Here is an 11,983-nt window from a genome sequence, read left to right as displayed (position 1 = left end):
ACAGTCATGAGTCAGCAGGGTGAACAACAGAGGATTCAGTACACTGCCCTGGGGTGCCCCAGTGTTCATGGTGATGGTGCTGGAGCTGCTGTCCCTCCTCTCTGTATGCTGACTCGTCGCCTTTGCTGATGAGACCCAGCACAGTTGTATCATCGGCGAACTTTATGATGCTGTTAGAACTGTGTTTCGCAACACAGTCATGAGTCAGCAGGGTGAACAACAGAGGATTCAGTACACTGCCCTGGGGTGCCCCAGTGTTCATGGTGATGGTGCTGGAGCTGCTGTCCCCGAACCGGACTAACTGGGGCCTTCCTGTCAGGAAGTCCAGGATCCAGTTTCAGAGGGGGGTGTTGAGGCCCAGCAGGCTTAACTTCCTGGTGAGGTTCTGTGGGATGATGGTGTTGAATGCTGAACTGAAGTCTATGAACAGCATTCTGACGTAGGTGTCCTTCTTCTCCAGGTGGGTAATGGAGAGATGAAGGGTGGTGGACTATTCAAACTCTTTCTCCACATATTTGAACGCAAAATGTGGTCCTTTCATGAATTGAAACAAATATTTATTCATTCTGCTTCTTCCTTGTCAGGTTCATGGCTGATCTGAAGCCTACCAGGAATCATTAGGGGCAAGGCAGGAACACCCCCTGGATGGTGGGCCAGTCCATCACAAGGTACCACACATGCTTTCACACCTAGGGGCAATTTAGCATAGCCAATTCACCTACCATGTGTGTTTTTGGGAAGTGGGAAGAAAAAACAAGAATACCCAGAGGAAACCCACTCACAGTGACTGGAGGACCGGACTCTAAAGCCCAGGCCCCTGAAGCTGTGCCTGTATATATGTATAATGTTTATTTATTAATGTTATTATTTATTTTAATAGCATTTTACACCATTTAAGAAAATGAACGTGCAGTTCTTCAGTAGCTACTGTTTTAATAGGAGAAATGGAGGGAGCTTAGTGTATTGTGTAATACACTGTTAATTAAAGCACTCCTTCTCTTTGAAGAAAATGTTATAATTAAAATGGAACCATTAGGACACATTCATATTTCACAGCATTAAAACAAATCCCCTTTTCAGGTGTTTAAGTGTTTGCTGTGGTATAGCAGGAGGCTGGGTGGTTTCCCAATAGCTTTTCTTTCTCCTTTATTTCCTTCTTTGAACTCTCAAACAGCTTCACGGCTGTGATTTCAGGCTGCCAAAAGCCAAAAACAAACAAGCCTATGAATGCTGCGCTGTTTTTCTGCCGTTCATTTCTCTCAATCAATTATTAACGTGGAATGTTTCAGCTGTGTCCTCTGGGATCGCTTTCCTCAGCTCAACATTTTGGATTGCTGCTTCAATTTAGCGATCTGGAGAGAATAATAAAATGGCCGGTGACTTACTGCCGGCTCCTAGAGCGCGAGTGAAGATGACGAATTGAAAGGATTAAATCAAGGGGCTCGGAAGGCGCCAGTAAAAGGTCCTTTCTGGGGGCTCTTAAATTATTTTAAGAACTCCATCAGGCTGATTCCAGCAGCAGGCCGGAGCATTCCGATAAAGCTGGGGGGAAAATATCAGAGAAGGAAAACACTGTTAGACAATGACAAAAAAGTGTCCAGAGGAGCTGGTGAGTAAGTGAGTGGTGTTCTCTGGGGGCTGTCTGAGGAAATGAATCTGAACTCGTGTAATACGTAAAAAGTAATTTTTAATAGACAACTGAGTGACCTGCGGGTCAGCTGAGTGGGCTATGAACGAAGAGCCGAGAGCACGTACTGCTTTCAGTCAGGAGCCATTAAGACTGTAGAGCATTAGATGGTGAGATGAAGAGAAGCTCCTGTTACCAGGGCAACCTGCCAACCTGTTTTATAAAAAAAAATAATAATAATAATAAAGTAAAGAAGGAACAAGCCAAGTTCGAAATTGGCGGTGGAGGCACCATGACCTCTGCTCCTACAATCCTGTGGGATGCTGTATCTGAGCAAGATATCTAAACGCTTTAACACTGAAGGTCTTAAAATGACCACAGTTCATTTAATGTTTGTGCAATTTTGGACATAAATGGGCACACATAACCAACCAACATAAGCAAACAACAACAACCAGGGAGACTCTTATGCAAAAAGAGGTTTATTAAAGCTAGAGGAAATAATACAGACAGTGTAGGGGGACGAATATTTGCAAATTAAAAGTTAAGAAAATACCCGTGTAAGCAAAGCAAGGACGAAGCGTTCTAATGCACCATTCTTTCCATTCATTCATTTGACTCACTTTGAAGTTTGTCTTTTTTGCATAATGCTTGGTTGAGACAAGGCAAAACATCAAACTGCTCCTCAAGCAGCTTTGGACACTTCCTTTGGGGGGCCTGCAGCTTACAGTCTTGCGGTAATCAGCCATTCATTAGTCGCTGAGACTTGCTGAAGCTTCCCTACGTTACTGGTTTTAAATGGCAATGGCAGGACTACCAGGATCGTCAACAAAATGCAGAACATCATTAAGGACAAAGGAACCTCTAGTGAGGAATAAACATTTTCACACAAGCAAAATGTCACTGTCATGAAGACACCTTGTATCTCCTAAAAAATTTAGAGGAACAAAAAAAGATTTTCTTTTTTTATTCTCCATGAAATTTTACCACAACCGCCACACTGAAATGATGTCAAAAAGCCATAAAATAAATGGAAAAAAAAAACGGGGATACAAGGTTTTTGGGTGACAGTGACAAAAACAATGGCGCTTTCTAGGAATAACAGAGCACCCTGATTTTGATAATCAACTTAATAATAGAGTTTACTCCCAAGATTCAATTATAGGCTTTAAAGCAGGCCGGGTTCTTCAGTTCCAGTCGGACAGGGTCGCTGTCCAGCACAGTGTGGTGATTTCCTTCCGCACAGAGATCAGAGAACCAAAGCACCAAACACTGTTGGAGAACTGCCCTTCAGGACTGGAACTGTAGAACCCAGGCCAGGTTTGTGAGCAGGTCCTTAAAACTGCCCTACTTTTCCTAATTGATAAAACATATGAAAAACATAAAGGAAAACAAGTTATTAAATCAGTATTAAAGTTTAGCTGTCTTTTCTTTTTCATAATACACCTCTACCTCTCATAATGAAAATTACGACCATGATAAAATGAAAACGAACACATACGGGCACAGCACAGAGAAGGACAGAGCTTCACTTAAAAAAAAAAATCTCCCCAATGTTAGTCGTTACCAATTCCCATCCCCTAATGCCTCAGCACAATTCAAATATTTCCTGCAGAGTATAAAAAAGGTCTGCATATTATTCTATATAAAGTGTCAATGCAACATTAAAAAAGGAGAATTGCATATTGTTGTTATTCTTTTACAAAGCTAAAAGCTAATAAATCCTATTACTATCTAACCCGTTCCCTAATCCTTATAATACTTTCTTTGCTATTTCTGTCTTCAAGGTCTAACACTACATCAATTCACAATTGAAGGACACCTGCATTCATGCTTACTCTGAAAAGCACAAAGGCAACTTCTGCATGATCTTCAACGTATGCTGTTCATCATCTCTTAAGACTTCTTCTGAATGCCATTTTAGCTATTGTTTACGATTGTCGCACCATAACGCCAAAGCTGTGTTTCTTACTCCGAAGGATGTAGCAACACCGTAACTTTGCTTGACTTACAGCAGTGTCTCCGCACTCTGAGCCGAGTCGCACTGCGTGCCTGTTTTATCATGATATACAGATAAATACGATAACTGTACTGACTGAAAAAGGCAGTATACCGAACAAAAAACGAAAGTGAACTGCAGCATACTCAGGCTTTGGTTATACACGATTGAGTCTGAAAGAGAGCTACTGTCGGTCATTCACGGTCCTATTCCATACAATAAACCTCTCGATGAACTGCAAAAGTATACACCAATATACACACACACGCACACAACGAAAACGTCAAAGAATGTAAACGCAGCTCTTTGGGGACTTGTTTCATATCCTGGAATGTATTCGGGAATGCTGCAAAGCTGTGTATATTGCTCAACGCGCAGTGTGTGTCTACCTGTTTGAATTCAAGGATTTACATGCAAGACGCGTTACGCAGGACGTACGGATTTTGCCGTTTTTTACATTTGTGTCAAATTACTACTAGCCCAATTTCTGTCTTCCCTCTACATGCCTCGGGAGATTTTTGCGACTACGCATTTTAATTTAGTTGCAGCAGAAACAAGGTGCTTGGAAATCATCTACGCTTCTAAACCCGATTTGCATATTTCTTTAACCTGGCTAATAATCCTGACAAACACTTCTGCATATTACATAAGGCCATGGGAGAAAACAGGAGAGCTACATGCTATTATACCGCAGGTGTGTGTGTGTGTGGGTGTGTGTGTCTGCAATTACGGTTGTGGGAGTATGTCTGTGAGCATACGTACATATGCATGTGGCTCCGTCACTGAGTATATGTATCATGCTGAATACATACATACTGTCTTAATAATATCAGTAATAAAAGCAAGGCCATCGTTTTGATTGTCAGAAACTCCTGATGAATAAGTGACAGTAGGTTATGGTCCCTTTATCAGTGTGTTCTGCAGCGCAACAAGCTCTCTATTGGACAAGAGCAAAGGCACATGCTGAGTAGAACTACAATTATAGGATGGAAAAATAAACTTTAAGACACTTGTGACTAAAATATGTTTAAGTACTATTTTCCTCACTCAAATATCAACAAGAGATGGCGTTAGCCATCGGTATGTAGCACTCCTCGAATGATCATATTAGCATTATTAGGTTTTTGAGTTTGAATGAGAAAAGAAAGAAAAAAAGGTAGCATTTTATTTAGATAGTACACTGTAGAAGCTTAGCAGGTCCTTATTTACATTTAACCTTTGTCCTGAATCTAATCCTGCTCCTTATCCTAAGTTTCAACAAAAAGTTTGTTAACAATTAGAACATCCTCTAAAGTGTACTATTTAAATAAAGTGAGTCCAAAAAATACTACTTACTATATCTTTAAGAATTCTTTAACTATAGTTTAGCTACATTTCACTCGTAAAAATATAGATGCTTCGAGGGGTTCTTTGAGTCATGTCAAAGAAGAACCACTTTTGCCTCCATAAAGAACCATGTTTATAGTAGAGATGTGAAGATTTGTTAAATTGGGGCAAAAAAACCCAAAACTTTACATTACATGAAGGTTCTTCACACCCACTTCACATCTCTGCTACTAACATGGTTCTCCAAAGGCGAGTCAAAGAACCATTTGCAGCACCTTTATTTTTAAGAGTGTAGCATAGTCAGAGTAGGTCCTGAGGCCTGAGCATATATGTAATTTTCCCAAAGCAAGATACTATTAGCCTGGTAGCAACAACCTCATGCATTTTCATATTTATGTGTGTGTGGGTGTGTGTGAGAATGTGCTGGCTATTAGCATCTTCGATTTCATAGTATAAATGTATGGGGGGTATTTTTTTGGACTGTTTCTAAGCATATATTTGAGTTCCCATAGAAAAAAAACTATTAACTTGGCAGCAATGTATGCAATTTCATTATTATGGACTGTATGTTTGCATATATATGTGTTTGTGTGTGTGTGTGTGTGTATGTGTGTCTGTAAATGTTGGCAATCAACATCACAGGTTTCATAGTATAAATGTGTAAGGAATTGGTGAAGTCTGTCTGCACTGTATCTAATGAAGTGGAGGTATAGGTTTGTGTGTGTGTGCGTGTATGTGAACATAGTAAGCATGTATTTATGTGCATAAGGCACTCAGAGGTCGGTGGTGGCCTTGGCGGTCAGCGCCTGGATGCGGCTGGTGTTGCAGGTCTTGCAGAGGACATGACCATCCAACGGGTAGCAACCCTGATTATCACCCTCAGACAGCAGACAGCCGCAATCCTGCAAAACAGACAGTCTTTAATTCCTTACTCTGACTGAATACTGACTGCTATATAAGGGCTGCACATTATAGCCATTGTTACTCCTTTAAGGTCTGAGACTAGAAGTGGAAGTATTTGGAAATGTCAGTAGCAAGACAACACAGCATCCACAAGCTCAGGAAAAACTCCAGCTTTTTAAAAATTAACCAACATATTTAACTGAACTCATCCACTTCTGCCAAGAAGAGTGGTTAAATATCCAAACACAATTCTTGTTTGCTGGTTGCTGGACACTTGTTAATGGCTACCAAAAGCATATGGACAAAGTGCTACTTGTTCTAGGACATTTAACCAAATATTACACCAATGGGCCACTTCCTTGTTTCTACACTCATTGTCCATTATCCAGCTCCACCTACATATCAGCTCTTTGTAGTTCTGTAATTACATACCGGGGTCTGTTTCTGTTTCTCTGCTAACTTTATTAGCCACCCTGTTCTTCAATTGTCAAGACCCCAGAGGACCCCACAGGACCACCACAGAGCAGGTAGTATTTCTATTAGACACTCCTACCTAGTTTGGTTACCTTGTAGAAGGAAACTTCCAACCACAACCGTAGCTGTACAAGGCCATTTCTGTCATTTATCAAGTGCCACCAGCCTCTTCTTTGCTGCCCTCTAACAGCACTTGTAGTTTTCCCGCTCCCAACTTGAGGAAAATTATTGGTTTTTTGAAAGTCTGCTATGTTTCCAGTCACATTGCCAGGTTCTGTAAAGCTAAATTCCTGCTTTGACTGGGGAATTGAAAATTTAACCATATTGTTGGCTGCCAAATGATGACAAATTGGACACTGAACGCCAATCTGTATAGGGATATACACACACTACATGCATGTGGCATACTGTAACAAAAGCTTGACTAAATCATTTTAGTGATTTAATCAGTTTAAACACAACTCAGAAGGTTAAACTATGGAAATGAGCTGTTAACCAATCACACTGGATTTTCCATATGAATAAAGGCATTAAATAATGCAAATAATTTTGGAGTCAGAGTCATTATTAATTATGCAACACTTGTTGTTGATTGTCCTTGAGTTGTTGTCCATATTGTGCAGCCCTTACATATGCCTTCATAATATTTACTGAGTAATTCTTAGTAGTCTTAAGCTTAATAACCAGATAAATGAGGAGTATAAGGGCTAAACAGTATACTATTCATGCATATGCTTCATGTACATACACACATACCTCACAGCGGTAACACTGCACGTGGAAGTCCCTGTCCAGGGCTACAATACGCACAGTCTCCTCCTGGCCAGGAGCAGGCATTATGGGTTCCTGACACACAGTGCAGCGAGGAGCAAACTTCCTGCAGACAATCAGACACAGAGGAGCTGAGTATAAACAAACTAAATGTTTTCTTGCAACTGCATCAGACACTGCACTAGTGTGTTTGGACTAATTATGTACACAGAAGTAGCGTTATGTGCAGTGAACATCCTATAATTACTATGGCATTACACTGAAGAGCACTGACTTAAGTGTTCCCTAGTCATTGGCTGGCATTTTGCTCTGCTATGCCCTTTGTCTGCAGAGCTACTGTAAACTGAAGTCAGATGACCTTAATTCAAACAAACCTCTGCGGCTTACGACTCCAATTACTAAAACCACTGACTTCAATACAGCTTTTGTACTGTTTATATTTGAGGGAAGGTACAAAGGGAACAGAGATGCGACCAGAGAAAGAGAGTGAGGATGTGAAGACAAAGCCAGGCTTTTTGGTCCAGGCAGGTGATATAACTTCTTATATTGGGTTATTCCAATAAACGTTTAAACTGGGAAGTGGAGCATACGGTGGCCCAGAGAGCCCACAACAGTGACAGTGAAAACGGGCTGTTCCTCGACACAAAGGCATTACTGTTCACATTACTGCCACATTCACACAACTAACGGCTTCCATCTGAGACCTTTCGGTTCCTCAACAGAGACCTTTTTTTCCCCATGTAGAAATTATGTTTCAAACTGTGTTGTGTCTCGATTGTCTCTTTTAAGGCATTTCTCTAATATGTAGAATTTCCAGTACACCTGCACAACGGAGGAAGCTTAGTATGTAGTGGAGGTTAATATCCCCGTTGAGAGCTTCTTCCAGGCACTGCCACAAACCGTGGCTTGATGTTTGGCTTGCAATGATAAACAAATCAGGTATTAGGTCAGATCTAACCTTTTGTTGATTATTACAACAGAACTCCAATGTTAGCTACACCTTGTAAGATAGTTGCTGGTAAAAGGAACACTCAGTGTTTGCAATGGAGTAGGTTAATGCAATCCTATTGTCTGGACATAAACTAATCTCACAGATTACACAGGAAACCAATCTGCAGTACAGGTCACATGAAATCATAAGACTTTGATATTGGAAGGAGAAAAGGAAGGAATCGGGTTCAGTCCTGTAGCAAATCTAGTCTGTACTAGCCCACACGTGCACTGTGTGATGTCATGTTGTTAGCTGTATATTTCTTTCTCTATTGTAGACTAGTAGAGTGTTGGGGTACTTCGAGTATGATGCTCTACTTTTATATGCTCAGTATAAGGAAAGTCCTTACAGTGTTAGGTACGTCTGTTAGGTGTAATAGACACATTACTTGTGGAAGTCCTCGATGCAGTGGATGTGGTTGGAGGCGTCCACAGTAAAGGGGATGCCATCCAGGCTTCGGTGGCACACCACGCAGGTGAAGCAGTGGGGGTGGTAAGCTTTCCCTGTTGCACGCAGGATGCGCTCCATGATGGGCTTACTGCAGATATTACAGGTCTCCAAGGTGTTCTAGAGTTACACAAAAAACACAAACAAACAAAACATCCAATACCTTAATTTTACCTTCATGACCTTTATCCAACCTTTTGTTATCCATCAGACATATCATTTATCATTTCCAGCCATTAAAGCACATTTTTGTGACCTCATGATGATACTATTGTTTTTGAGTATGTGATGCCCAAAACCAATGAAGGAACCAAGGAAATTTACTTTTTGATTCAAATTATCTGACCTAAATAGAAGCTACTTTGAATTATTTAGGAACCATTTGGCTTTGCATATCTTATGGAGTCCATCAGGGTTCTATTTTTGGGCCTAAGAAACTAGTGTTAATTATGACAGAAATGTAGTTATAAGAGTGAAGAACAGAATTATGTTACACACACATCTTGTATGATCTTCATAGAAAATAATTACCAGATGATTGGAATGACCTAGAGCAGCTGCTCAGGAACCTAAGGTCATCATACTAAATTTGCAAGTATCAACTAGAGGGATATTAAGTAGCAGTGGAGCCGCGTTCTCTGGAGTAATGATGCAGAGTTGGAGTGGCGTTTGTGGATTACAACAAGTACCGGAAGTCTCTTTTGCTCTTGAGGCTAAATGCAATTCTCAAAGCACTTAAAGCACAAAATTAAAACAACTGATGCCCACAAAGCAGCAGAAGTCTATTAGAAGAAATGGTGTGTAATATCAAAATCAAAAGACCTCCAGGAAGATGTAGCAGACTCTTGAGTGTTGGTGCACTATTCTAATTTACAGCGCCACCTACATAAATGTGACACTTCATGGAAGAGTCATGAAAAGAAAACCTTTTGTGCATCAGAAGTTTTCAAAGGAACATCTCAACAAGCTCATGCGGACTCTTTGAACCTTTTGGATGCACTGAGCAAAAGTATGTTTGAAGACAAAGTAGCAGAGTTTAATGAAAAGAACACCTCTCCAACTGTGGGGGTGGACTGATCACGCTTTGGGCTTGTGTTGCAGCCAGTTTTTACTGGCAGAAGAAAGAACAGATCCAATGAAATACCAGAAATTCTGGAAGTAAACATAACATTGTCTGTATTTTAAAAAAGCCATGCATGAAAAGAGGATGGCTTCTATAACAGGACAATAAGGCTAAACACACCTCAAAATCCACAATGGACTACCTCAAGAGGTGCAAGCTAAAGGTCCTGACCATCATGGCTATCACAGTCCCCTGACTTAAATATCATCTACAATCTGAATAAAGACCTCAAAAGAGCAGGTGCACACAGAACTAGAAGCCTTTTACATGGAAGAATGGGTGAAAATCCTCCAAAACAAGAACTGAAAGAGTTTACAAGCTGTGATTCCTGCTGAAGGATGTGTTATGAAGTACAGGCCATGGGTTGTCCAAAAGTTTGCTTCAGGGCCTTTTGAATTTTTTGTTATTTTGAAACTGTAGAAGATGGAATTGCCAGTGTGTTTGGAGCACTGCACTGAAGTGCATGGGCCATAAAAATACAGATTTAGACAAATTACAGAGAGACAAACAACAACAACCAGTGTATGCCCCAAACTTAGATGTGATTGAATGTCAGACCATTATCTTATTTTGTTCATGTTTTACCAAAAAGATTTTCATCAGTTCTTTTATAAATATTATATTTACATGTTTTTAAAAATGATATATGCTCATTATTTTTCCTAGTCTTTAACAAACTTGGCACTACTCTTTTTACGCCATTCTAACTTGTTTACAAACCTTGGGAACACTATCCAGTTACACATATGAAGATTTACCCACATTCACGATTTACACAACAGTGAGAGAACCAGTAAGCATCATGTCCAGCTGGACCCTCTAGATAAAGCTTGATGTGCCAGTGGTATGTTCAAAAATCCTCCATTGCTCCTCTAAATATCCATGGAAAAACTTGGAGAGGATGCATGACCTTTTCCATGCAGCTGTTCCAAACCTGTGGCTGAGGCAGTGGAGCCAGACTCAAACACGGCTGGGTTTGCATCGGAACAGTTATGTAACAGCTGGAACCAGCGCTTACACAGGCCATGAGACCCTCACTGTGTGCACACAAAAGGGAGCCAAGTTAGGAGAGGAAAAGGAGGTTGCAGGAGACTGACCTTTATGTGTGAGGGATGATTGTGTCTCTGTGTTTGAGAGAAAGAGAGAGAGGAGACAGAAAGAGATAACAAGAGACCGAGAGCAGTGGTGGGGGGTGGGGGGAGGAGAGACATGGGGATAGAAAGAGAACTCTTGATCTTGATCATTCCCTTAATATCTCTGTACCTGTAGCCAGTCATCTCTTTTTAAAGTGTGACACATGGGTGTGGTGTGTCTATACGTTTGCCACAGGGGGGTCTGGCCACATTTCAGAATCAGGACTAAGTTATATTCCCCTCTGTAAAAATCACAGCCTGTAAAAGCTTCTGGTAGCAGCTAAAAGTGTTTGACCCCATTTACACTTAAATTGGATCCTGATGTCAAATGGTCAGTTATACAGAATTCTGACTCCTGTGTGGGACGAAAGATAAAAATTTGTTTGTTGCACAGAAATTATTGCTGGTGTTTTGGTTGTACTGGGAAGAGTTTTGGTGGTCGAACGGGTCTTGGACAGACGGATACGTTAACACTGCTATAATGTGGCTCAAATGCATCTCAAACCACCTCCTGAAGTGTTTTTTATTGATCATTGATTTATTTGATCTGCATTTTTCTGTGGCTTAGTCTTATCCAGATATAATCCTGATACTCAGGACACATGCAGTGACCAAGTGTAAACAGCTTGCAGCTCAGTATTGCAAGGGTTTTGATTGGCCTTTCTTACCAGCATATGAGCAGTTCTTACTGAGGGTTTTCTTGGTCATTCAGATTTTGTCTTGACTTCCACATTTCCCCTGAATTTTCATTTCTTTAAAAGAGCCTGAATTGCAGAAAATGCTAACTGGAAATACTGTGCTATCTGTCTTTGATAGCATAGCATAGTCGGTAACATTTGTTTTCAGTACTTTGGAGAGTTGCTTAAAGGAATGCATGTTTGAGGAGTGTTAGCACTCAAGGTTTGAAGAGACAATTTATGAAACTTGAAAATTTGTTTTAGCTGACAGTTCCTACTTACAGTTGGTGAGACCTTGTCAACTTTTATTGTTTGTCATTAAAGACAAAGTTACTGTGCACCAAAAAACTGTGCTACTGTGCAGGCTGGGCTTACTAATTTTCAATTAAAAATTTTAGACCGTTCCAAATTAGGAGCTTAAACACCCAGTCAAGGACAGTCAGATCATGCACGGAACACATTATAAGGGTCATGACAAAAGTGTATGCAATGTGATGAAACAAGCAGGGTCA

At 40.6% G+C, this 11,983-nt stretch overlaps 1 protein-coding gene across 3 annotated transcripts in view; it reads right to left on the bottom strand.

Annotated features, from left to right (window-relative positions):
• Positions 1 to 2,091: 2,091 nt before the first annotated feature.
• lpp (LIM domain containing preferred translocation partner in lipoma) overlaps positions 2,092 to 11,983 on the bottom strand; it is a 234,874-nt gene continuing 224,982 nt past the window's right edge. For all 3 annotated transcript variants that reach the window (XM_072684124.1, XM_072684123.1, XM_072684122.1), the window contains 3 exons: positions 8,480 to 8,658; positions 7,086 to 7,206; positions 2,092 to 5,854 (listed from right to left, as the gene is read on the bottom strand). In XM_072684124.1, the coding sequence (XP_072540225.1) occupies positions 5,726 to 5,854; positions 7,086 to 7,206; positions 8,480 to 8,658 (429 nt within the window). In that variant the 3' untranslated portion in view covers positions 2,092 to 5,725. The remainder of the gene's footprint in view (positions 5,855 to 7,085; positions 7,207 to 8,479; positions 8,659 to 11,983) is intronic.

The sequence above is a fragment of the Salminus brasiliensis genome, chromosome 7, assembly GCF_030463535.1.
Source record: "Salminus brasiliensis chromosome 7, fSalBra1.hap2, whole genome shotgun sequence".
Classification (NCBI taxonomy): Eukaryota; Metazoa; Chordata; class Actinopteri; order Characiformes; family Bryconidae; genus Salminus; species Salminus brasiliensis.
Note: the sequence above shows the minus strand (reverse complement) of the source record. Positions and strands in the feature narration are given on the sequence as shown.